Source organism: Lupinus angustifolius, chromosome LG14, assembly GCF_001865875.1.
Source record: "Lupinus angustifolius cultivar Tanjil chromosome LG14, LupAngTanjil_v1.0, whole genome shotgun sequence".
Classification (NCBI taxonomy): Eukaryota; Viridiplantae; Streptophyta; class Magnoliopsida; order Fabales; family Fabaceae; genus Lupinus; species Lupinus angustifolius.
Genome location: NC_032022.1, coordinates 13,935,141 through 13,962,685, shown reverse-complemented (window position 1 = coordinate 13,962,685; position 27,545 = coordinate 13,935,141). Strand labels below are relative to the sequence as shown.

Below are 27,545 nucleotides of genomic sequence, written 5' to 3'. Positions count from 1 at the left end.
TCCACTTTCACAATTCTTTAAACATGTGAAACATTAGAATTAAAAGTAAGTTACTCATTACAAGATAGTCCTATACATAAATTTTAAATTTTTATAGTTCTCAAACAAGATCAAACGTTGCATATTTTATCTACTGCCAAGAATATCCCCTGACACATTCTCTCATTCATGGAAGTCGTGTTTTTCATCTATGACTTTCACTTTTTTTAGAAGTCGTGTTCATTGTACATTAGTAACAAAAATATTGTGTAGTGGTTCTTTGTTTTCATGGGAACCTAGAGATTCATGGTTCAACACTCACTCATTACTTAATTTTATTTTTTTATAACTTTGACATATATTTTTATTACTAATATACAATGAAAGTCGTGTATAGGGTATACGACTTCTAAAAAAAATAGAAGTCGTGGATGAGAAACACAACTTACATGGAGGAGAGATAATGTGTTAGGAAAGTCGCATTCCTGGTCCACGACTTCCACAAAGTCGTGAATCACATCTACGAGTTTCCTAAAACCTACATTACTTCCGCATATGTATGAATGTCATTACTAATAATTGTCGCTTTCAATAATCAAACACTTTGACATTTACCTTTTCTAGAAATTTAACAGAACCTTACGCCAACCGAACATCATCATGTCGATCACATCTCACAACTAATTAGCTTGCTATCCAATAATGTTTCCGTATAAATATAACTCTACTCCAATACTTCATCCTTCACACACTCACACATACACTTTCTCTCTTTAACTCACCTTCTAAAATGGCTCCAATACCCAATTCGGAAACTCCCTTCCAAAACTCAATAATCTCAACGGTGGTTCCAGCCACACCTCGAGAAGACCAAAACGGTGCGTTTCATCTCACCTCCATGGACCTTCTCATGAAGCTCCATTACATACGACCCGTTTATTTCTTCACTGCTGAAGCGGTTCAAGGGCTTTCTATCTCTGACTTGAAGAAACCAATGTTCACATTGCTTGATATGTATTCACACGTTTCGGGTCGGATTAGGAGATCCGAATCTGGTTTCCCGTTTATTAAGTGTAACGATGCTGGTGTCAGAATAGCGGAATCGCGATGTGAGATAACGTTACGGGAATGGTTTCATGAAAACGGAGTTTACTCCGTTCATGGCTTGGTTCATGATCATGTTCTTGGACCTCATCTTAGTTTCTCTCCTCTCGTTTTCGTTAAGGTATGTTATTATCATACTATGAACATAGATGTTATATTTTCATTAGTACATCGTATAAAATGGAACAGGGATCTTATGTTTCAAGAGGATGATATCTCCATGTCTCTGTCCAATGGAATATGATCAAATAATATAACAATATTACTTTATAATTTTTTCTCTAAATAAAATAACACATTTTGATTGGTCTAGGAACCAACGAGAATAGAAGATTTTCATCTATATGAAATGTGATAAAATCTGGGACAATACTCTTAATGATAGTAGTAATAGACTTTACAAAACATTATTCGTTAAGATAATAAAATATCTTTTGGTATAAGGAAATAATTTATCTACTATTGCTAGTAAAAGTATAACAAGTGTCATCTTTAATAATTTTCTATAAAGATGTTTCTCAAACTAAAAAAATAATATACATGTCATGTTTTTGTTATTATGAGGAGATAAATTATCTCTTAGTATTCATTCGTTAATCAACAATATGTTGATCTAGTTGTATAATAGTTCACTAGTTCTCCAGGATGACAAAAAAGTCAATAACTATCCATTCATGAGAATGCGATACATGTGAGATACAATCTTGATAATTCCAAAAAAAAAAAACATTATCCGTTGATATTGATATTTAAAATAATTGATTGTTAAGAAATTAGATTGCATTCATACGGACTTATTGAATGCAATAAATGATTGAAATTATGGATGAATCAGCAAATTTGTGCATTTTGATTTCTAATGTAATATTCTACAGATCTATCCATAGAGTAGTTAACAGTTCTAATGGCTTTTAAACCATAAAGGCATATACCAAGTAAACAAAACTCTAACTTTTTTATCAATGTTATTATTAATTAAATCACTCGTCCCAGAGGAAAAACAGTCCAACTAATTATATACCCTTGTTGAAGAATTTGAATTATTGCATAACTTTGTAATTAATACGACACTAACTAAAAAAGTATTATTGTAGAACTTTTGTCTTATTACCGAGTTAGATTCTTATAAAGTTAAATTTTAATGGTAACTTTTAATTCTATATATAGACATCTAAGATTCTGAAATGTATTGGTAGTAGAAAGAGGCAAAGTGGGGTATGCATGGTATACTGATAAGATCCTGAAGACAACTGTATGATTGATATGAATGCTGAAGTAAGAATTTGGCAAATATCACATTATAACATATAAATATAACATATAATAATACTTTTATCTTTTTATTTACTATAAAGTCATTTTTTTATCATTCAAAATATGAAGAAAAACAATCATTTATTTCTTTATTAATGGAGATGATCATTCTTCTTAATGTTGTTAACAAAATTTAATGCCAAGACCTAGCGTTGAAAAGATAGCTGAACAATCTTTCTCACACGTACACAGGCATTAAAAACATGTTGCTACAATGCTAACTCCCTTAAATTATAAAGAGTTTTTATATAGTTAGTATATTATTTATCATCTATTATTATCTATCATCATTGACTCTTAAATTAAGTTAATAAAAATGAATAATAAATGATACATTGAGTGTACATAAATCTTTATACTATCAATATATTGATATTACACTCAATTATACCATTTGGTAACATATGATAGGTTTGAGATATGAGGACAAAAAAAAATTTTGGGGCAGAGGATCTGGTTCATTTATAACACCTTCCTTGTAGATATGTAATGAACACCGTCCTTGTAGATGTGTTTCATATTTTATTCAGCAACATTTATATATCCTTCATCAAGATAATCATCAAATTAAAGCATTTTATACCAAATATTGGTTCCTAATGGCATTTGAGCAACTTCCAATAATCACTGCATACCCATGTCAGCAATGACCCATTCTGTTTATCTGTTGATAAGGAATTAAGAAGATTGGGTGATAGATTGAAATTTGAAGTGTCAAATTAATATCACCTGTGCTTAAATATTATTTTACCTAGTATCAGTGACAAAGGTTATAAGAATAATTTAAATACAATATCATATTGTTTTGTTTTGTTTTGTTTTCAGTTCACTTGGTTCAAATGTGGAGGACTTTGTGTAGGACTAAGCTGGGCTCATATCCTTGGAGATGCATTTTCAGCTTTCAACTTCATCACCAAATGGAGTCAGATACTAGTTGGTCACACACCACCAAAATCTCTTCACACACCAAATATCAAAGAACCTAAATTTCCACCAAGTTACAATATTTATGAGAACCCCATTTCCATTAAAAAGGCCACAGTTGTAGGAGAATACTGGCTTGGTGCTAATAATATTGATGTGGCTACACACTCTTTTCACTTCACTTTCAAACAACTTCAACATTTGGTAACATCTACATCAAATCAAAGCCAAATCACTATCACTTCCAAGAACACCTCTTATTTTGAAATTATATCAGCTATGCTAATGAAATCTATAGCACACATAAAGGGAGAATTTGGAACCAAGGTTCTGACAATATGTACAAATAATAACTCTAACCATGATGAAAATGAGTTTCCCAACAATGGTTTGGTGTTAAGTAGAATTGAAGCAGATTTGGAAGCTGATATATCAGAATTGGCTAAGCTGATTTCAGAGAAAAAGATGGTTGAGAACCATATAATGGAAAAGTTGATAGAAAAAGATGAAGGGAAAGAAGATTATATAGTTTATGGAGCAAACTTGACATTTGTAGATTTGGAAGAAGCTGAGATTTATGAGGTGAAGTTGAATGGACATAAACCAATTATGGCTAATTGCACCATTCATGGTGTGGGTGATGAAGGGGTTGTTTTGGTGCTTCCAGCACCTGAAGATATTGATGATGGTGATGGTGGTGGTGGTAATGGAAGAATTGTAACAGTTTCTTTGCCTGAGAAAGAACTTAACCAGCTGAAAGATAAGATAGGAAAAGAGTGGAGTATTGTTTGAGAGATAATTGTGACACTGTTGATTTCATTGTTATGATTTTTTCAAACCATATCTGTTCTTGTTTTTGGATTGTTTTTCATCTCTCTGCTTTGCTTATTTGTTATGTCTACTATCATTAAATCAATTGTCACAAATTGTGTACTAAATCACCTCATAATTCATGTAATAGACCAGAAGGTGTTACAAATATATTAAAGGTGAATGTTCAAAAACCAGAAGAAAAAAATCAAGGATGTATACATTAATGTTTCTTTCTATTTCTTAATGTTTTTTTATTAACTTATTTTCCTCTCTATTGATTATATTGATGTTTGCAACTTCATGTAATCATATCAGGAACTTGAGAAGAACATAGATGTGAATGAAGTGTTTCTCTTTTTTCTACATTTTCCTCATACCCTTGTTCATAACTATTTCTTGACCATGGTTGATTATTTAACTAGTCATCTTTTACAATCTTTTATTGCTCAATGAACTAAATTTAACACCATCTATTAGGCATCAATTAGAATTTCTAATGTCCCTTCCATAGATTGATATGAACAGAAAGATTTAATGTCTCAAATATTGTCTTCAAATAGCATTTTTTTGTCTTTTAGGTAAGAAATTAATCTTTTGATATTTGTGATTTCTTCTCATCTCTCAACTCTCAACTGTCGTTCACATGAATCGAACTCTTGACAACTAGACCAATACATTATTGGTATCTATCAACAAAATTGTATTGTTGTGAGGAGTACCAACATTTATAATTTATTTACTAAATAAATTATAATGTTCCTTGATCCTCATTGTTTCCGTCGAAACTACCACTACATGCATTTATGGTACTATTACTCATGTTCACTTAATAAATTGTTTACTTCTTCTACACTATCAACCTTATGACATAATGACCTTAGAGTAGAACAAAAGAAGGGCAATCGCTTATAGTTGGCAAATGCACTTCAAGATGGCATTTTGTGAACCTTAGGAATATAATTATGTACTAGATTTTATGCATTTTATCAATAGAACCAAAAATAATATTTAAGATTAGGAACAAAGTTAAACAATCTAATCCACTAACATGAATGGAACATAATGGACAACTATCATATATAAATCATGAAACAAATCTGAGTCTCATATTTTAATATTAGACTCTTAAATATAAGAAAAGATATCAACCGAAACAAAAATACTTCTATCTTGATAGACTCAACAACAACATCATCTTTTCCATCAATATATAATAAACAAGGCTAACACCGAAGAGATCTATAAAAAATGAATAAGATAAATACTAAACCACAATATCTTCGTCAATATAACATTACATTTTTGAAAAATGCTTATCCTCATAATATTTTTAACAATTACATGTAATATCATAATCATTTTTGAAAAAGTACATGTAATATCATAATCATTTTTGAAAAAGTACATGTAAAATTTGTTAAATAATTAAAATGATATATTTAATAAGTGATTATTCATTTTTCCAATAAAAAATTACCTAAGTTTGGTACATCAGGTTAGGAAAACCCCATTATTTATTATTTTTCTAATATGTTTACTTAATTATTCATTTATTACATAATTAATTATTTATGTAAAAGTAAATAATGTTATTTGATAAAAAATTATGAGGTTAATAATAATATACGAAGATGAGGTATCCGTTTAGTCCAAAAGTAAATTTTTTAAACTTATTCATAGGATAAGAAAAAATCTAAAGGTTTAAATTAATGAGTAGATTTAAACCATTAAATATCCCAAAATTAAAGGATAGAATAAGGAGTAAATTTAAAAAAACTTACTCTTAAAATAAATGATTTCTTATTCATATATCATCAAATATTGAAAGCTCATGTAATATTTGGGAAGAAATTATTTTTAAAAAGTGTTGAAAAAAGAAGGAAAGAAGATATTTTTTTACTTACGTTGAGGACTAGAGTGAGGTGTGTGTTCGAAGGTGAATCGTAAAAGACCTCAAATCATATAAAAGAGAAAGTATTAGAACTTTTGTGGTTTAATAAATCTTCTCCACTTTTGGTGCTTCATTTTCCTTCTCACACCCTTTCTTTCTCTCTCTCCCTCTAAACTCACCAGAACCTTCTACTCCACAAGCTAGAGAGAGAGAGAGAGGGACACTGTTCAAATCCACCTCACCACAACTTCTATCACCGTCTTCACTCGATTCACCTGCGATGTCTTCGAATTCCGATTTCCTACGCGCAATTGAGTCCGCTCTCGGCGTTTCGCTCGGTGATTCGGTTTCCGATTCGCTTGTTCTGATAGTCACTACATCTGTAGCGGTTATAATCGGACTTTTGGTGCTGCTGTGGAAGAAATCGTTGGATCGGAGCAAGGAGTTGAAGCCGGTGATAGTGCCGAAGACGTTCGTGAAGGATGAAGATGATGATGTTGATTTTAGTGATGGGAAGACTAAGGTCACCGTTTTCTTTGGTACTCAAACTGGTACTGCTGAGGGATTTGCTAAGGTATATTCATTTTTCGTGGTTTGGTGATTCTTGTTTTCAGATAGTTGTAATAGAAAATGTGTGTTGGAGCATAGAATTTTCTAGGTATTATCAAATCGAATGTTCTGGAATCTGCTTCTTTTTATTTTTTATTGTTAAATTTCTTCCTGAGTTTATATGAACGATGTTTTTCGTCACCGTGATTATACCTCATAGTTTGTTGTTCCTGTATGAGCTTTGATATTGAGAATATTACTTTCTGCACGTGTAAAATTTTCACCTTATTGCGAGGTTTTAACTTGCGGCCACAATAGCATTAATGTTCCATTATCACACTTGTGGTGAAATGCAGTCAATGTGGCTGGAATTGTGGTTGCCATGCAGTTACAGATAGCCAGATATTACTACTTCAGTTGCGATTGGGGATCATAATTTAAAACCCTTCCATATAGTAATACACGACTATGAAATAGAAGTTGCTAACAGAAGAAGTTATATGTGTCCTGCAGTGTGTACATTCGTAGTTTTGTCTTATGGTCCGAGTTCTTATCCCTGGATATGGTGAAGCGAATTACATCGCGACAGCTCTATAATGTTGTGCAACGTTATGTTTTTGTTTCTTCTTTTCATTATCATATTAGATTAGGGCCCTTTGGAAATGCCAAGGAGCTAGGATGGTGTCGGTGCCAATTTGAAACTGAGTCATTGTAACCAAACAAAGACTTCGAAAGGCATGCGTAAAGTGCTGATTTCAATAGTGCATCTTGCTGGTTGAGGCACTGTCCTTTCAACGAGTGTGCCTTTCTAATAATTTTATTGTTACCAAAATACCACCCAAGGGGCTAAGCCATCAAACATGCTAACTGTGATACTAAATAGGGTAAAATAGTCAAAATGTTAAAAATATGTCAGTCTTTGGGTTTCTTAGCAGCACACTTGGTAGTTTAGGGTTTTAAAGATTGACAATTTTAATATTTTGTTTTTACCAAGTTTTTTGAAAGTAGTTAGTTAATGTGGGATATTAACTCAATTGTAAAATACTTCAATGCTTTCTTAATGTTAACACCTTTCTTCAGTGAATAGTGCACTTTTGTGACTCTCACCTCAAGGCATTTAAACCTCCAAATGCCTTAAGACGCCTTTTTACCCTTTGACTACCTTCCCCAGTTCCCACTATAACATACTATGGTTAATTGCACATATTCTAATTTTAGCTAGAAAACCATTGCAGCTTATCCAAATTTACTTTATGTTTGGAATTTTGGATGAAGCTAATTTTCTCTCTTCTTTTTTGGATTTTCCTTACATCTTTCTATCTTCAAATCTACAGCAGTGATGTGCTAGTGATATTTAATTACTACACATTTTTCTTTTAATTATTTTTATTACAGGCTTTAGCAGAGGAGGTAAAGGCAAGGTATGAAAAAGCAGCTGTCAAAGTTGTTGACCTGGTATGTTGGACTATAGTTACATGAACATGATTCTCTAATTTGGCCTACACACTGCATACTGAATCTGTTGTATAGTGTATTGGATTCATCATAAAGAGAGTATGTAATGGTAATGTAAAAAATGACGAACCACATAGAACTGTGTATTGAGTACCGGTACCGTGCACCATGTACCAGTTAATTATGTGTTGAACTTGGATTAAATTTTTTGCAATTCCTCCATTTTGGCTGTTGATTTGTGGGCCACATTAAAAATTTCGATTTCTTGTTGCGAGAGTTCTAGATGGCATTTTGTATCATTCTATAGGAACTTAAATTAGAGCTTTGGCTTAAGTGTCTGATGTATTTAATTTCTCCACTTTTGGTGCTTCATTTTCCTTCTCACACCCTTTCTTTCTCTCTCTCCCTCTAAACTCACCAGAACCTTCTACTCCACAAGCTAGAGAGAGAGAGAGAGGGACACTGTTCAAATCCACCTCACCACAACTTCTATCACCGTCTTCACTCGATTCACCTGCGATGTCTTCGAATTCCGATTTCCTACGCGCAATTGAGTCCGCTCTCGGCGTTTCGCTCGGTGATTCGGTTTCCGATTCGCTTGTTCTGATAGTCACTACATCTGTAGCGGTTATAATCGGACTTTTGGTGCTGCTGTGGAAGAAATCGTTGGATCGGAGCAAGGAGTTGAAGCCGGTGATAGTGCCGAAGACGTTCGTGAAGGATGAAGATGATGATGTTGATTTTAGTGATGGGAAGACTAAGGTCACCGTTTTCTTTGGTACTCAAACTGGTACTGCTGAGGGATTTGCTAAGGTATATTCATTTTTCGTGGTTTGGTGATTCTTGTTTTCAGATAGTTGTAATAGAAAATGTGTGTTGGAGCATAGAATTTTCTAGGTATTATCAAATCGAATGTTCTGGAATCTGCTTCTTTTTATTTTTTATTGTTAAATTTCTTCCTGAGTTTATATGAACGATGTTTTTCGTCACCGTGATTATACCTCATAGTTTGTTGTTCCTGTATGAGCTTTGATATTGAGAATATTACTTTCTGCACGTGTAAAATTTTCACCTTATTGCGAGGTTTTAACTTGCGGCCACAATAGCATTAATGTTCCATTATCACACTTGTGGTGAAATGCAGTCAATGTGGCTGGAATTGTGGTTGCCATGCAGTTACAGATAGCCAGATATTACTACTTCAGTTGCGATTGGGGATCATAATTTAAAACCCTTCCATATAGTAATACACGACTATGAAATAGAAGTTGCTAACAGAAGAAGTTATATGTGTCCTGCAGTGTGTACATTCGTAGTTTTGTCTTATGGTCCGAGTTCTTATCCCTGGATATGGTGAAGCGAATTACATCGCGACAGCTCTATAATGTTGTGCAACGTTATGTTTTTGTTTCTTCTTTTCATTATCATATTAGATTAGGGCCCTTTGGAAATGCCAAGGAGCTAGGATGGTGTCGGTGCCAATTTGAAACTGAGTCATTGTAACCAAACAAAGACTTCGAAAGGCATGCGTAAAGTGCTGATTTCAATAGTGCATCTTGCTGGTTGAGGCACTGTCCTTTCAACGAGTGTGCCTTTCTAATAATTTTATTGTTACCAAAATACCACCCAAGGGGCTAAGCCATCAAACATGCTAACTGTGATACTAAATAGGGTAAAATAGTCAAAATGTTAAAAATATGTCAGTCTTTGGGTTTCTTAGCAGCACACTTGGTAGTTTAGGGTTTTAAAGATTGACAATTTTAATATTTTGTTTTTACCAAGTTTTTTGAAAGTAGTTAGTTAATGTGGGATATTAACTCAATTGTAAAATACTTCAATGCTTTCTTAATGTTAACACCTTTCTTCAGTGAATAGTGCACTTTTGTGACTCTCACCTCAAGGCATTTAAACCTCCAAATGCCTTAAGACGCCTTTTTACCCTTTGACTACCTTCCCCAGTTCCCACTATAACATACTATGGTTAATTGCACATATTCTAATTTTAGCTAGAAAACCATTGCAGCTTATCCAAATTTACTTTATGTTTGGAATTTTGGATGAAGCTAATTTTCTCTCTTCTTTTTTGGATTTTCCTTACATCTTTCTATCTTCAAATCTACAGCAGTGATGTGCTAGTGATATTTAATTACTACACATTTTTCTTTTAATTATTTTTATTACAGGCTTTAGCAGAGGAGGTAAAGGCAAGGTATGAAAAAGCAGCTGTCAAAGTTGTTGACCTGGTATGTTGGACTATAGTTACATGAACATGATTCTCTAATTTGGCCTACACACTGCATACTGAATCTGTTGTATAGTGTATTGGATTCATCATAAAGAGAGTATGTAATGGTAATGTAAAAAATGACGAACCACATAGAACTGTGTATTGAGTACCGGTACCGTGCACCATGTACCAGTTAATTATGTGTTGAACTTGGATTAAATTTTTTGCAATTCCTCCATTTTGGCTGTTGATTTGTGGGCCACATTAAAAATTTCGATTTCTTGTTGCGAGAGTTCTAGATGGCATTTTGTATCATTCTATAGGAACTTAAATTAGAGCTTTGGCTTAAGTGTCTGATGTATTTAATTTGAACTAGGATGATTATGCAATGGATGATGATCAATATGAGGAGAAGCTGAAGAAAGAAACTATTGCTTTTTTCATGGTGGCAACGTAAGATTTATGCACATAAAAAGGGTTGAAATGCATTTATTTATTTTTGAAATATGTGGTGCATTTGGACTTGGCATGACAGTTATGGAGATGGAGAGCCAACTGACAATGCTGCAAGATTCTACAAGTGGTTTACCGAGGTTTGTAGTTGTATATGTATTAAGTAAATCTAGATTTAAGGTCTCACTCTCGTATTTCATAATTCATATAGCTTATTGGAAATGATTCTACGTTTTTGGTAAAAAAATGACTGTTTTTTGGGGTTTAACATTTAGGGGAAAGATGGGAGAGGCACCTGGCTTCAACAGCTGAAATATGGAGTTTTTGGCCTAGGTAACAGGCAATATGAACATTTTAATAAGGTAAAACTCTGATGATTTTATTTTTATAAATCTGACCAAATTGAATGTCACCTGATGTTGATCTTTTGAAACAGATAGGTGTGGTCATAGATGACGACCTTAGTGAACAAGGTATGTAATTTAATCACTTGCATTTCACAAGTATTAGATCGGTATATCTGGCCCATTTTGTTTGTACAGTGCCATGACTATCTTTGTTATTGACTATAACTGAAGAGCATGATACATCTTTTCTTTTCACTTTGGTCGTTTGTGCTTAAGATCTTGTTTTGCTTCATGTCACCCATCCCCAAAAAAGGTTAGTCTAATCGTTCAACTCCCTTTCTTTGTTTGATTACTGGACTGGTGCTTTGCTCTGTTAGATGCAAAGGATTAAATAAGCCTTCCTAGAACTCTAATGGATGGAAATTTTGTTGAAACTTGCATAAAATACTGTAAGCCATTTGTTAGGCAATCATATTATTTTATCTCGACTTCAAATCTATCAAGCAAACAGTCCAGCCTCAACTCACATTGTGATGTCTTTTTTATTTTAAATTGTTATTTTTATTATTTCCGGTAGGACTCTCATTGTGATGATGGAATTTAGTGGGCATAATTCTAGTTTGTTTACAATCTTGGAGCCGGCTATATTGGTTAATTATACGTCTCTGCATATTTATATTTAATGCTTTGAAGTTAGATTTATAGCAAGTTAAAGCATGCTTCTAAGCTCTGAAGTTAATGTATGACTCAAAAATGGTGTTAAATTAGTTATTGACTTCACATAGGTATTTTCTTACATGTAATTTTGTGTTTGACACAGGTGCAAAGCGTCTTGTTCCACTTGGGCTAGGTGACGATGATCAGTCCATTGAGGATGATTTTAATGCATGGTAACTATAATTATCATGCTCCTTCTATCCATCATCCATGTAATGACTATGTAGTTTTGCTAACATTAAGATAACTCTATATATAAAAATTGAACGAAATGTGATTATTATATATAGATATTTTTTTTTAAACTTTTCAAATGTTTTCAAATTGCTTTTGGTTTGCAGGAAAGAAACTCTGTGGCCTGAGTTGGATCAATTGCTCCGAGATGAGGGTGATGCTAATACTGGTTCTACTTCCTATACAGCTGTTATTCCTGAATATCGAGTAGTGATTCATGACCCTTCTGTTACATCATCCTATGATAATCACTTAAATACGGCAAATGGGAATGCTGTGTTTGATATTCACCATCCTTGCAGGTCCTTGGAGTTGTCATGCTGATTTTATTACCATTATTTATGTTCACTAAACAAGGCTAAACTGACCTGTTGCATCTTTTATTGAAGGGTTAATGTTGCTGTCCAAAGGGAGCTTCACAAACCCGAGTCTGACCGCTCTTGCATACATTTGGAGTTTGATACATCTGGGACTGGCATAATGTAAGTTGGATTTGATGTTTCCTGACAAAGAACCGTATTATTATTTCACGGTAAACTAGAAAGTAAAGAACAATAACATCATAATTATTTATTTCTTATTGACTTTAATTAAACTTTGGTAATAATAGATTTTATATACTTATTTTAAAAATTATAACTTATAAACAATTCAATCCTCATGGGATATAATCTGATAGTTATTCTAAATGTTTTTTACTTGTCACTCTTCGCAACAAATGATGGTTTCATATATTAAAAATAATTTTTGTAGTTACCTATTCTTTTCCCTCATATTTTTACTAGGGACTACTGTTAAATTATGTAAGGATGGGATTCCTCGAGGATTTTATTGTTAATAGTATTGATCTGTGTAAAAATGTCGTTAACAAGAGCATGAAGCTTGTGGATTTAAAAGGCCTGCAATCTTGTAGCACTTGAAAAATAGAAATTGTAAACTTATCTGCCAAATATTTATGTAGTGATGTTTTTTAATCTGAATCTCTAATTAGATGGTAACTGGCATATCCTGTCCCAATTATTTGGTTGTATTTGATTAGTCTGTCAATGGCTTTTTTCTGATCTTTCCTAGATATGAAACTGGAGACCACGTGGGGGTTTATGCTGAGAACTGTGATGAAACTGTTGAAGAAGCTGGGAAATTGTTGGGTCAGGATTTAGATTTGCTGTTTTCTCTTCACATTGATAATGAAGATGGCACTTCTCTGGGAGGTTCTTTGCAGCTTCCTTTTCCTGGTCCTTGCACACTGCGGGCTGCATTAGCACGTTATGCAGATCTCTTGAATCCCCCACGAAAGGTTACCATACGATTTTCACTTGCTCACCATTTCTTTGACTTCTCTTATTATAAACACATTTGGTTTTACTGGTTACAATGGTGTGTTTAATTAGGGATTTGCCATTGTTTTATTTAAAAGAAGTGAGGGAATAGTTACACGCACTTCTCTTGCAGGCTGCTTTAGTTGCATTAGCTGCTCATGCATCTGAACCCAGTGAAGCAGATAGATTAAAGTTCCTCTCTTCTCCTCAAGGGAAGGTAAAAAAATTCCTAATGTTCTTGCTGTCTCTTGTTTTCAACTCTGAAATTTCTCCCTTTTAATGATGATTTATAATTTTTGCTTTCAGGATGAGTACTCCAAGTGGGTGACTGGAAGCCAGAGAAGTCTCCTTGAGGTCATGGCTGAGTTTCCTTCTGCAAAACCTCCTCTTGGTGTTTTTTTTGCCGCAGTAGCCCCTCACTTACAGCCACGCTATTATTCTATTTCGTCCTCTCCAAGGTGATTTTCTTGTCTGATCTAAATATCTCATGATATGAGATAAATGGCCAAGAAGTAATATTGCAATTTTTTGGCTGTCCAGGTTTTCCCCTCAAAGAGTACATGTAACTTGTGCCTTGGTGTATGGTCCAACTCCCACTGGTAGAATACACAAAGGTGTATGCTCAACCTGGATGAAGGTAGCGATTTGCAGTGGATACAGTTCTCTTGCAATCATATACTCTCCATTTAAACACTTTAGAGTTTAGACCCTGTGTTTTCATGTTTGAGATTCACCTCCCCTACCGGGGTGCAATTCCCAATCATGTTATGTTGTATCTAACTTAAACCTTTCTCGTAAATCATCAGAATGCTATTCCCTTAGAGAAAAGTCAGGACTGTAGCCAAGCTCCTATTTTTATTAGGCCATCAAACTTCAAGCTACCAGCTGATCATTCAATTCCTATTATTATGATTGGACCTGGTACTGGCTTGGCTCCTTTCAGGGGATTTTTACAGGTATATATCGTGTATATGCAGTTTTCTAGTTTTAAAAGAAGATTTTTTATAGTGTCTATATAAAGTTGAGGAGGGAAGATTGGAGGAGAAAGGTGGAGGTGGGGATAATAAAGAAGCAAAGGACAGGAGATAAATATAGCAATAAAAATAGATAATGACGTAATAATCAGCAAAAATTGTAAAGCGAAGGAAAAGGCCTAATCCTGATTCTATCCATGTTAGAAGCTCCATTTCCCTGTCTTACTGTCTCTTTGGCTTGATGTGAGATCAGCAATTGCTAGTTACAAACCCAAACTTCCAAAGTTGTTTGTCAAATCCCTTTCCGGATTGACATAATTCAGGTGAAACCAAACTATTATAAGCATCTTTTTTCTTAAATCTCGTTCTTTAATGTATCCAGGAAAGATTTGCCCTCAAAGAGGATGGCATTCAACTTGGCCCTGCAGTACTTTTCTTTGGATGTAGGAATCGTCAAATGGTAAGATAATGTTCAGTGGACTTTCAATCCCACTGTGTTTCTAGAGTAATGTGTGATTTTCCAAATATGTTGTGCTGCTTGTGCATAGGATTTTATCTACGAGGATGAGCTTAAGAGTTTTGTGGAACAAGGTTCTCTGTCAGAGTTGATAGTTGCATTCTCTAGAGAGGGGCCTGAAAAGGAGTATGTTCAACACAAGATGATGGATAAAGTAAGTTCGAACTATGGCCTATTTAGAAAGGTCACTGGATAAATTAGTTGTCTCATCAATTTTCTGATGTGCAGGCAGCATATCTATGGAGTTTGATTTCTCAAGGAGCTTATCTTTATGTCTGTGGTGATGCCAAGGGCATGGCTAGAGATGTTCATCGTAGTCTTCATACCATTGTCCAGCAGCAGGTGCTGATTGTCTTCATCTTACATCCCCCCTTTTGCCATAATACTTGAAAGTGTGAACTTCTCTTATTCCTTATCTTGCATAAAGAGTGTACATAGTTTAAGGACTGAACCAACTAGTATGACTGTATGAGACAGCAAAAGATGTTTTTATATCTCCTGCTTAAGCCTTTTCAGCTGGAGCAGATGCTTAATAATATTGCTGAGCTGTAAGTATATTAAAGTGATTGTGGAGAAGTGACTGATGTTTAGGTTTTTGGTTTTGGTCCGCGAGTACAAATGTTGCTCCATGTTAGTAGGTGAAAATTTCAGCAATGAATTACTTAGGTGTATTTGTGCTTTCCAGGAAGAACCAAGTCTCTTTTTGGCCTTTACGTGAAATACCTCCATGTATACCTGTTTAAACTATTCTTACCGTTGTGGGGGTGAGCCTCGACGAAATGAAAGATTGTGGCCTTGTGATCTGGTCACCAGTTCAAATCCCGAAAACAATCTCTCCACTTGTGGGGGTAACAATGTACATATTCCCTCCCCAAACCTTGTTAGGTGAAAGTTTCGTGCATTAGGCTTCCTTTTTTATGTTTACTATTTTTTTCTTTTCTGTTGTCCTGCTATTTTGAAATGTGGAAAACTTAAATATTCTTCCTTAGTTTCTATGTGTGTTGAGACAGTGTGAGCATCACATGTTCTTTTGTGCCTGTGATTAAAAAATTTACAAGATGTGGTCCCTAGCATCCATTGCCAGGGGAGGTTAAAAAATTCTTGTTTACCCTTGACTTTAGTTTTCACGGCCTGAGTAGGTCAGAGAGGTGGCTTGGGCCCCCTTCGTGCTTACTTCATCTGCTGATTCTGTCTGGCTCGCTTATCATGTGTCTTCATTTATAGCATTTAGTCTTTGGAGGGACCAAACAACGCCTATTTTCATCTGTAAATTATATATTTTGTTAAGTCTTGCTGCAGTGCATTTGAGTGACAATGCTATATTTTTTTTTCTGATAACGAATCCAACTTCCTTTTTTCTCGTGGCAATGACATAGACACTCCATACCTAATTGGACAAAACTGTCTTCAAAACCATGTTTCCAAATTGAATTTCAGGAAAATGTGGACTCAACAAACGCAGAGGCTATAGTAAAAAAGCTCCAGGTGGATGGACGTTACCTTCGGGATGTCTGGTGAATTTCTTGATGTTCATCTGTCTGGATTCTGGAATTTTGGGACACTGACGATTGAGTCTGGAACAGGTTTCCTTGAAAAGAAGTGATTTTCTGTATGGATTGTCCTTTTCTTATCTCTATATTCTCATTATTATATGTTAGATCCCTCCGAACTAGGATTATTTTTAGTAGACTGTATGATAGGCAAGTCGCAGGATCCTTCAACAATGCATGTAGGTTGCAGTGGATGATCATGTATTATTATTATTAAGTGTAAGAAATGGTAATAAATAATTATTTTATTAATGAAACTCATTTATTTTTTATTTTCGGTTCAAAAAAGTAATGTATATTTAATAGTGTTAATCATAACTTGATTTTATTGTTAACATCATTCATAGCTATCTTCCTATGTTGAACACAGGTTTGTTTATTATATAATGCCTCAAAAATCTTGATCTTACAGCTATTTAACTGTGGGTGATGTTTGAAGGTATTTGTTTGTGGAGGCAGAAACTTGATAATTGGTAGTTTTCAAAACTCTAGATGAGTGGAGAACGAAATATAATATGTAGGGATGATGATATTGAGTACTAACTGATTGATTATAAATTCTATCATTCCAGTTCCAGATTTTGTAAACTTTTGCATCTTTGGGTTTGCGATTTTTGCTCATTTTAAAAAATAAAGAGCTTGAAGTTGCAGCATAAGAATGTTGATAACTCACCTAAGTAATAAATTCGGTTTTTATTTATGAACAAATGAGCAAAAAATAATATCTCTTTTCTATGGTGAGCATGTGTTTGGTATAGAAAAAAACAACTCACTATACAAAAGGATATTGTAATTGTGATGATCCACTTGGGGAGATTTTCAACAGATACCAGATGATACCAAAGGGTAATAAGATAGAGATGATAGTTTTATATATTGTTAAGTCTCATTAGTGGACTTGTATAAAGGTTTTGCATTTATGTATGTTAAATGTAAGATTAACATTTTGTAGAATATCTTATGCACAATGGGGACTATGTTGAACAAATGATTCATGATAATTTAGTACAAATATCCTACCAAATGACCATAAAATGATAAGGAGATGATTTAATACAACTTATGTATGAAATATTTCCCAATTTAGGATGTCATGGATGAGATGATTTCTATATGTTAGGAATTTAGGATGTCATGGATGGAATGATTTCTATTTGTTAGGAAAAGGTATACTGAAATAAAAAACGAGGATGTTCCGAAACTAAGTGGAACAATTGTAGATCATTTTCTTGGAGAAGAACATAATTTGTTATCTTTTGATGAGGTTAAATGAGACACATACAATTTATACCAACGTGAATACTTAAATGCCATTACTCTAGGTGATTTACCATTACATGTTCTGTAAGTAAAAAAAAGTATACCCTTAATATTATTGTGAAACATAGATGTGAAAGTTGACTAATGTAATGGGACAAAGTTACTATGTCATGATGCTTATATGAACTTGTTAGATATGAATATCCTAACAGGTCAGTATATTGGACATAAAGTTTTTTTTTTTTTTTTTTTTTCTAAGATTAAACTTAAAACATCGCACAATATGGGACACAATTTTGTTTTTATGAACTAGCAATTCCCTATATGATTAAGTTTGACACTCATTGACAAACCATTTAAACTCTCAATATTTATCTTCCTCAACCTGTCGTTAGCAGATTTATAAGATGCAAACACTTTAGAGAAAAATTGGTATAGAAATATACACAACATATCATATTTAAAACAAGTATGTTTATAATTTTTGGTGTTGTCACTTAGGGTTAGATTTTGATTAGAATTAAATTTTTAATGTGTTGTCAAAATTTTATTAATTGTCTCTACATGCATATGTCTCCACACAAGTAGGAATGATAATGGGCATATCAGATCAAGTTTGTACATACCCGAAATTTAAAACCCGAACATGAATTCAACGAGGTTGAAAATAAAGGTACTCCCGAACTCGTCAGGTTTCGGGTAACTCAAACCTGATAGAAAACCCCTGAAAATAATAATGTACTCAAGGAAAGTTATGATATTATTTCATTTCATTTTTCTCTAACATTTCTATTTTCTTTTGTATTATTTCATTTCTTTTATGTTTGAAGAGCCAATAGTATGTAAAGTAAAATTAAAAATTAAAAAAAAAATAGAAACATGATATAACTTTCAATTTTAAAGTGAATTATATTACTTCAGGACGAATTCGGGTATTTTCTATACCAAACCTGAACCTGGAAATTAAACCTGGATAAAATAGAAACATGATATAACTTTCCTGCTAAATTTGGATTGAGTTCGGACGGTTATTCACGGATTCGATTTTCATTATCATCCCTACACATAAGTCTTTCTCATAGAAATTGGCTTAGATTATCGATGTGGCATTTCTTGTTGGAGCCACGTAGCAATAGGAATTTCCAAAAGGAAGATTTTGGTAAGTTACTGATAAGAGTATAGAGTGTTAAAGACAGGGACAATATATTAAAACTTAAATTTTAATTAAAATTTGGTAATAAATGATATACTAGAAAATATAAATAGACTTATTTGTAAGTACGATAAGTCGTATATGTTTCACATAAATTTTCTGACTAAGTAAAATTTTGGAACTAGACAGGATACTAATAGAATAGTGTAGTAATTTAACCAGCGGTTGAGTGATTGAACTGTATATATGTATACATATATTTTTTACTAACATTAATGTTGAAAAATAAAAAAAGAATACAACAACAACTTTTATTTATACAATTTATGAAAATAAAAAATGTATCACGGGATAGTAGATCATATTTTAGAAGTATAAAAATATACTAGTTGTATATTTTATCCTCGTACCAATATTCTGGTAAAAATAAGTTATTCTTAAATGAAGTTGGCAAGTATGAGTAGTATATTTTAATTGAAAATCAGCCGATATGATAATTGTGATCGGGTTTTGACTAATATAATAACCAATATAATTGTATCATTGTATCAATACTGAAATCAGTTCACCGGTTGAACTACCTGGCACGAAACCATTTTTATAACACTTATTTTTATTATAATTGTTTATATTTTTGTCTCATAATTGGGCCAGCGTTTATCTAGTTTATTTATAATGATTTTATCCATCTTATCGTGGGAATCTTTTTTTATTATAAAAAATTCACTAAGTTTGGCATATATAAATATAAATTAATTTATAATGTCTACTTAACTATCTGTACAAGATAAATTTAATGGAGAGTAACCACGATAATACTGAAAAATATATCTTCAAAACTAAAACAATACATTTTTAAAGTTAATACTATTTATTAAAAATATGTCAATTAAAGTACAAAATTAAATATGAATAATTATAATAATATTTAAAAAAAAATTAGTAATCATTGTGCAAGCTAAAAACTAATATATGCATAAACAAATATTCTTATATATTTGTGACAAAAACTACTACTATGTGTGATAAACTTTTAAATTATGAATGACATTCGAAAATTTTATATTATGTTGGTTTCTTAAATCATAGATTACATCTTGAAATCAAATATTTGAGAACCAGAAAATTCAAACAGTACATTAAAATAAAATATTATACTTTAGCATATCTTATAAATCTGCTGAGATTTGGTCTATTTACAACAGCAGCATATATACTAGATGAAATCCGTTTAATATAAACTAATGAGTGATACAAAATTTAATTTAGAAATAATAAATGCTTTTTTATATAAAAAAACAACTAAAGAAAAGGTTGAAAAACAGCTAATTAACATATATGACGATAAAGAATAACAAATTAGAATAAATTAAAATGAATAATATAATTGATTATAACATACTCAATTCGTTTTATATTCTTTGATATTTTTGTAAATTCTTTTATTGTTTTTTTATATCATAAAAATTCAAGACACATTCATTTTGTTTCCATATTGTACGCCTTTTTATTTATATTCTTTCCCCTCCTTATTTCTTCTTTAATATAATTAAACTGTTTATTTAAATAAAGTCATCATAATCAAATTATACATAAGTAATTATAGTCAAATTATATTAAAAAATTGTATCATTTAATTAATTTTTTATTTAAACATATAAAGAAATAACGAATAATATAGATTTTGTAACCATATAGAAAAATAAAAAGTATTGCGATTAAGAAAAACAATATGAAAGCCAACACTAATTGCGATTAAGAAAAACTAAAATCATGAAAGCCAACACTAACAATTAATGATATCCTTCATCATGAACTAATTTCTTTTAAATTGTATAATTATTATTCGCAATAAGTATTCGAAAATCAAACCATTAACACTTTAATATTTTGATTGAAATTTAATAAGACCTTATACTATTAGACTAAATATTGGTCGGTAATGATTGATGATATGAAAATATGCATAAAAATAAGAGAGAGATAACAATATACTTCATGTTCTCACTCCTCCTAATATAATATAGAATGATAATAATTGATATATGTTATGCTATTTGATCCTCAATCCTCATCTATCTCTTCACATTCCTTCTTTTTCTTTTTCTCCTAATCACTTTTCCCTTCATTCTTGGACTCCTCTTCCACCTGTCACATTCTCTCTCTCTCTCAACAACCCTCACAGAGGCGCGTGCCTCTCACCTTCACACTCTTCTACCAACATAACAAAATCAAACACTTCACTCTTGCAATTGTTGTTAAACTTTTAGGTTTTTTTTTAATTTTCTTTTAATATTTTCACAAATCCTATCACATGCCATCGTCGGATAAGAAACAGAAGAAAATCTATTTCTCAGAGGGAGACGCTGCTGCTCTCATCCAAAGGTTGATTTCTTTTTTTTAATTTTGTTATTATCGTTTCCGAGGATAAGACTGCGTACATCTATTCTTTTTCGAGCCTCGTGCACTGGGCCGGCCTAGTGTTAAAATTATTAATGTGATTTAGTTTTTTTATTGTGTGTAGGTATGATGCAAGGACGGTGTTAACGTTGCTTCAGGAAATAGCACAGTACCCTGGTTCAAAGATTGATTGGAATGAATTGGTTAGGAAAACAACCACTGGTATATCTAACGCCAGAGAATATCAGATGCTGTGGCGCCACCTGGCCTACCGTGATGATTTGCCAGAAAACCCCGGCGACGCTGAGGAACCTCTGGTTTGTATCTTATTCTGCAAATCATGAGTGTTTTTTGTTTGAATTAGCTTATCACAATATCTTATAATCAAATTCTTAGTTAGGGCTTTTATAATAGGAATCAATCAAATTAGCTTATAATCAAATTTAAGGTGACTGTAGACAGCGATCACTTAGTATAAGATATTGAAATAATTAAATCTTGAATGAGTTTTATGCATTTAGTTTTGTACTTGTTGCTAAATTTGCTGGTCATTTCATTTGTATAGTTTAAAAGGTTGTTTGTTTCTTTTGTCAAGCACAAATTGAGTTTGTACAAACATCCAAATGCTTGAGACACTTGAATGGTTAAGATAGCAGCCTAAATATTCTATTCGGCTCTAAATAATAAAGAACTAAGTGTAATAAATTGTAATATGCAAAATCTTTAAATTTTCCATGCTATTGAAGTCTTAAATGCATTCAAGTTTAAGTTAATAGTGTTAAAAGACATAAATTCATGGGTTAGTAACTTGTACAGAATAAAATTCTGTTTGATTTTTTGGAGGTAGAAGCATACTTGTATAAAATGTATTCACCAACAGGGATGGAACAGTAAATTTACTGGTGAATATAGTTGAGTTTGTCTGAAAATATAAAACTCTCAATATCATTTTGGTCACAGCCATATATCTTGTTGCATGTACTGTTATCTTCACACTAAAATTGCTATTCTCTGACTGATTTTGCACATTCTGTCTTTTTGTACTAGTTTTTTTGTTATCGACTATGTTTTTTTAGATTCTTGGAATGCTACTGTACTTTTATATTTAGACTTAGTTGGAGTCTTACTTCCAGGATGATAATAGTGATGTAGAATATGAGCTGGAAGCATTACCGCCCATTAGTGCTGAATCTGCATCGGAGGCTACAGCATGTGTGAAGGTGAATATACTTGCTTAATTAACCTATCTCAACATTCTAGGCCTTTGGGGTTCACGCCTTTGCTAGTTAGTAGTTACATCTTATTTATTTGATTATCATATGGTTTGCACTTTAGCTTGTATTAAAATGAAACGGCAGTGATATTCCTTACACCTTTTCCAAATTTTACCTTTGTATTGAATCTCCTTTAATGAACCACACATTTAAATTTGAAAGTTAAATTTGAACTGGTGATAAGAAGGCTGAGGTGGATGAGTGACTGCAGAACAAAAAAACGAGATTAGTAATGCATGTGTGCCCAATAGATGAAATTGAATGTTGTCATTGCAAATGTAAAGGTGACAATGATGGAAACTTGCCCAAGTGTATTAGTGAATGTCTGAGTAGCACATATAAAGGAAATGATGATAGAAACTCACCTTAGCTGGTTCACTCACATGAGAAGAGCAGCATAGCCTCCAGTTTGAAAAGTGGATCAAGTGAAAGATAGTCCAATTAATATGGGTGGAGGAAGACCTAAGCAAGCATTAGGAGAAACTATGAAAAAAAAGACCTTGCTATTAATGCTTATATCGAAAATTTGGTTTCTTATAGAGCTTGCTCATGTTGAGTCGTTTAATTAGCTGATTGTGCTATTTCTTGCTTTTCAGTTTTGACCATTTTGTTTCTGGGAATTATTTATTCATCAGGTAATGATTGCTTCACGCATGCCAAGTATCCCCAATAGCTCTACGATCGAGGCTCCATTGACTGTAAATATTCCAGTTTGCCATTCATCTAGAACTCGTAATGAAAGTTCAGAGCCCTCCAATTTGCTGCAAGGGTCGAGCATTATTTTTCCAGTTACTGTTCAGAGAACACCATTGCCTACTGTATCATCAACAGAAGGTATAGAAGCCAAGGGAACAGTTGGTGGCAACTTGGCTTCAAAAAGAAAAAGATGGTCAGAGGAAGAAGACGATCAACTACGAGCCGCTGTTCAAAGATGGGGTGAAGGGAATTGGACAACCATGGCAAAAGGAGAGAATTTTTCTGTGAAGAGAACTGGTGTACAATTGTCTCAGGTTGTTTTTCAACCAATGTTTTTTAATTATGTGCCAATATACTCTGTTATTACTTATTTTCTTAGTTGTGCATGTGAATATTCCATTGGTGGTCCATGGGTGACTACATCTTGATCATTATCCCTTATGATTAATATCTACAAGTCTTTGTAAATTGTCATTTGTCCAGGGCTGTAAAGAAAAGCGTAAGAAAGAGAAGGCATCAGGGGTTAAGTTCTTCAAGACCATATTTTCTTTTATTCTAATCCTCTAGCATTTCTCCCATCAATGTCACTTTTTAAAGTCTGTTTAAGTGTTAGCTTGCTTGGTGGTAAAAGATCTTATAACAGCACCCTTAGGCAATTGTAAACAATGAAGTATGACAATCCTCACATCCTGCATCATATACTATGAAGTTATGGTGACAGGCTAGGAGGTTTTAATCAATTGCTTCCTATTGTCAGTGTCCACTTGACTTGGATGCAAAGATATTGTCTTTATTTAGGTGAACCTTTTCCCTGACCTAATGTTAGCAGATATGTACCAGCTACTTCAATGGTTTTTGCAGCTATTGGAGTTGGGTCTGTTTAAAACTAACCATTTTTTAAACAGAGAAATTCGCTAACAATCTAACATGAAGGTAGAAAAATACAAAAAACGGGGCATTAATAATGTCATCCCTTGATTCTATAGGTTGAAAGGAAAATTGTTAGTGGAAAAGGAGTAGTATCACTATACACATGGTGCTAGTCCTTCTGTGGATGTTATGTTTAATTGGAATATGATGTCACTAAAATGTTTATTTTCCTCCGTTGTCATCTAGTCAGGTCAGGATGTCTGGGTATCATCCAGTTTTTCCTGGGTTCAAATCCCAGCAACGGAGTTTTACGTGAGGTTATCCCCATGAATACATTTTCTGGTTCTGATTGTTTTATGTGATTTAATAATTATTCTGTATTTCTTCATTGTCATCTATCTTTCTATAGAAATTTATTGTTATTTACTTTTTAAGTTACATATTGTCATGTGTTATCCAAATACTTGCAGCGGTGGAAATTTTTGAGGACAAAACAGGACAGTACCAATCTAGGTACGAATTCAGTACCAAGTCGGTGTACGGCTGCTGTACAGAAGGCAACAAATGATGCATTACAGCAGGCAACAAATAATGCATTATCTTGTGCTCTTGGTGGGAAGTTTGCTGCTCCTGGAGCGACCAATCCTGGTAATTTTCCTTTCCGTCTTATTGTGTAAGAAAGTATTAATCAAAATGTAGAATCCATCTAATGATAGTGGATATATTAGTGTTTGTTCTATGGACCACTTGTTATTCATTGACCTTTCTTCAAAACCTGGTCTTGCTAGGGTACAGATGAAATGCCCGTAATAATTGCGGTGTTCTGTCCTTATGCTTATTTCAATTGCTAATGACAAGTTGCCAATGTGATGATCAGACACACTGATTTTTTTGCCCAAAACTGTCAATTAAATCAATATATTGCTTGTGTAATTTTCTTTCTCTCAGGTATGACTAGTTTTAGGTAGTTTAATCTATGCCATTTAATATATTTAAGGAATTTGTAATATGAAAGCACAAATGTGTGGAAATATTGACTGAGCACATTGCCATCGCCATCTTGTAGGTTGACTTTGCAATTCATGGTATGAGTGTAATAGCCGAATAGCTTGGACTTTGAGTTAAAATCAGTTTTTTTATCCTTGTGATTTTGTGCTATACAAATTTACCAAGGTTATGGATTTAGCAAAACACATGTAGATGTGTCATGCTCTTTTACCTTTGTATTGTTTAATGTCCTTTATACTTCCACAAACTATTTTTAAAAACTGTAATAATCTCACAATATTATCAATACTATCTTAGTAGGTTTCTTAATCTCTTAATTCTATCAGATAATATAACTTTTCCACCATTAGATGTTTCCTCCCATTGAACATTACCAGTGAATCATATATGATTAGTTTTATTTATTTATCTATACATTTTGAATTTTAGATGGCTTTACAAATATGATAATGGTAATAATATTTCTATTTTTTAATTTAATTAATTGCTAGTTAAAAAATTCTACTTATGATAGAACATTATGGTATCGTTCGATCTTTGTAGCCGATCCCACCTAATGGGATAGAGGCTTGGTTGTTGTTGTTGTTGCTAGTTAAGAATTGTGTTTTCTAATTGGGTGACAGAAGTATAGGATGGAGACAATATTGATACATTAATCTTTTAGAAAATACGTTATTTATCGAGATCAGTTGAATGTTTTGATGATGTTATCATTCAATTCATTGTAAGGGATATGTTTAGCATTTGAATAACTTATGGCTTAAATGGTTGCAGCTAGTATATCTTTTAACAAATCAGTAAACAGCTCCGTGCAGCCTTGTAATACTGTTGAAGCTCCAATAGGTCGCAGTAACTTGGTACCAACTCAGAATCTATCTCAAAAAGCCGTGTTGGGATCTAATGATGCAAAGTCTAAGTCAATCCTTGAGAAAACAGTGGTGAAGTGCAATCCAACTCTAGATTCTAAAGTAAAAACTAACACAATTGCTTCTGCTGCACGGATTGTTTCTTCGTCAAATACTGTGTCACAGTTTAAGGTTGCTCAAACAAGTAGTTCTTTGGCAAAGCCAACTATTCCTGTTGCTTTGTGTTCCAATCCGAAGTTACCTAATGTTCGCACTGATTCAAGTGTTGCACCTGCACTCGTTCCCTCCAAATCAGATGCTGTTGCCACATCTCATGCTTCATGTGTTAGTACTGTAAAACCTGTCTCATCCACATTGAAGAGTTCACCTGTAGCTTTGTCTAAATTGTCTGAACCGGACAAACATGTTCCTTCCGTGGTTAATAAAGTAGTTCCGGTGAAGCAAGAAGTGATCGCGACAGATGAATTTAAAGTTCCTGTTCCATGCCCTACATCAAAAGACAAGGTCCAAGCATATGAGACTTCTACACTTACTAACAACAACAATCATATGCCGGTTCAAAGCAACATCAACAAGGGGAGACAAGATTTGAATCAAGATAAGGTCATAAATTTGCCTTTTAATAAAGGAGGCGAAACTTCTGTAAAAAATGCAAGTGGGGAAATTTCAAATGATAAAGCAGCCTCACAAAATTCAGAAGAATGTGAAGACCAAGGAACTGTTAAGGTTACTGAGAATCGTCAAGTAGCTACCGATAGCAAGATCAGGGGAGTCAAAGTTTAGATCAAGAGAACACAAATTTGCATGAACAGTGAATATCACTCTACAGTTGATAGAGGTTCTGAGAAGGAAGATGAATGTCACTAGGTCTGGAACTGTGAAGCTAGTAAAAATGGGTTAAGTAGTAATGGAACTGTGATCCAACCTAGGAGTTTTGTGGAACATGGTTGTAATGTAATGGTTAAAATATTTGTTTGGTGGTAAATATATTTGATATTTTGCAAATTTTTACCATGATTGTGAAAAGATTTCTCCAAAATATGTATTGTCAAACCAAACCCTCTTGAAAAGCTTTAAGTTATCGCCTTGTATATATGCCAACCCAACCATGCCAGCACTTGGTACTAACCCAAGTTCACTTCACTCAAACTGGCAATCAATAGAAGCATTTCAAGAAGGGGAATGCCTTGGCCAATTGTGGTCCTCTTCATTTATACAAGTTCCACCCTTCAATGGATGGTAGAGATGTTTTTTGGTAACATCAAGGGTATCTTCTCACCTTTTGGGTAAAGAACTAATCACTTTCGGAGCGCATGACTGCCCTTCTCAATAAATGTCATTCTTAGGAATCGAACTCTTGATATTTTGGTTAATCTAGTGAGACCTTACACATTTATACCAACATATTGTTGGTGGATGGTGGAGATTGATTATAATAAATGTAGTACCTTGATTTGTTACCTAGAATCCTCACTAAATCATCTGGATATTTACAAGAGATATTCTTATGAACAGTGAACACCAATATTTTCTTTTTATTTCAACCAAAATATTCCTTACTATAAGCCCTTCAATGCAATTACCACATACTTTTAGTACAAAACCAACATGTTATGACGCACAAGTCTACTTTTGTTGTTTTGGAATTTAA

General features: G+C 33.2%; 3 protein-coding genes and 2 long non-coding RNA genes across 9 annotated transcripts; 3 read left to right on the top strand and 2 right to left on the bottom strand.

The window, feature by feature from the left end:
• LOC109326656 (protein ECERIFERUM 1-like) lies at positions 721-4,177 on the top strand. Its single transcript, XM_019559383.1, has 2 exons — positions 721-1,204; positions 3,223-4,177. The coding sequence occupies exons 1-2, from the start codon at positions 770-772 to the stop codon at positions 4,111-4,113; spliced, it is 1,326 nt and encodes a 441-aa protein (XP_019414928.1). The 5' UTR covers positions 721-769; the 3' UTR covers positions 4,114-4,177.
• On the top strand, positions 6,291-16,644 carry LOC109326655 (NADPH--cytochrome P450 reductase). Of its 2 annotated transcripts, none has more exons than XM_019559382.1 (18): positions 6,291-6,599; positions 7,970-8,029; positions 10,633-10,709; positions 10,792-10,849; positions 10,985-11,071; positions 11,146-11,182; positions 11,877-11,946; positions 12,115-12,309; positions 12,397-12,489; positions 13,079-13,304; positions 13,460-13,543; positions 13,633-13,784; positions 13,867-13,963; positions 14,133-14,282; positions 14,683-14,760; positions 14,849-14,971; positions 15,046-15,159; positions 16,255-16,644. In XM_019559382.1, exons 1-18 carry the CDS (start codon positions 6,306-6,308, stop codon positions 16,333-16,335), a joined length of 2,076 nt encoding a protein of 691 aa, XP_019414927.1. In that variant the 5' UTR covers positions 6,291-6,305; the 3' UTR covers positions 16,336-16,644. The 2 variants fall into 2 exon arrangements, with proteins under 2 accessions (XP_019414927.1, XP_019414926.1); XM_019559381.1 differs by lacking the exons at positions 6,291-6,599; positions 7,970-8,029 and adding exons at positions 8,398-8,842; positions 10,213-10,272.
• On the bottom strand, positions 7,208-7,939 carry LOC109326659. The gene is made up of 2 exons (XR_002105275.1): positions 7,907-7,939; positions 7,208-7,681 (listed from the first exon to the last, which is right to left on the bottom strand). It is a non-coding gene; the product is annotated as an uncharacterized LOC109326659 (long non-coding RNA).
• LOC109326658 lies at positions 9,451-10,182 on the bottom strand. The gene is made up of 2 exons (XR_002105274.1): positions 10,150-10,182; positions 9,451-9,924 (listed from the first exon to the last, which is right to left on the bottom strand). It is a non-coding gene; the product is annotated as an uncharacterized LOC109326658 (long non-coding RNA).
• Positions 20,882-26,943, top strand: LOC109326756. Of its 4 annotated transcripts, XM_019559549.1 has the most exons (7): positions 20,882-21,165; positions 21,305-21,497; positions 22,314-22,400; positions 23,090-23,464; positions 24,491-24,668; positions 25,803-26,385; positions 26,422-26,943. In XM_019559549.1, the coding sequence occupies exons 1-7, from the start codon at positions 21,095-21,097 to the stop codon at positions 26,675-26,677; spliced, it is 1,743 nt and encodes a 580-aa protein (XP_019415094.1). In that variant the 5' UTR covers positions 20,882-21,094; the 3' UTR covers positions 26,678-26,943. The 4 variants fall into 4 exon arrangements, with proteins under 4 accessions (XP_019415094.1, XP_019415096.1, XP_019415095.1 ...); XM_019559551.1 differs by having other exon boundaries at positions 25,872-26,943; XM_019559550.1 differs by having other exon boundaries at positions 20,883-21,165; positions 25,863-26,943.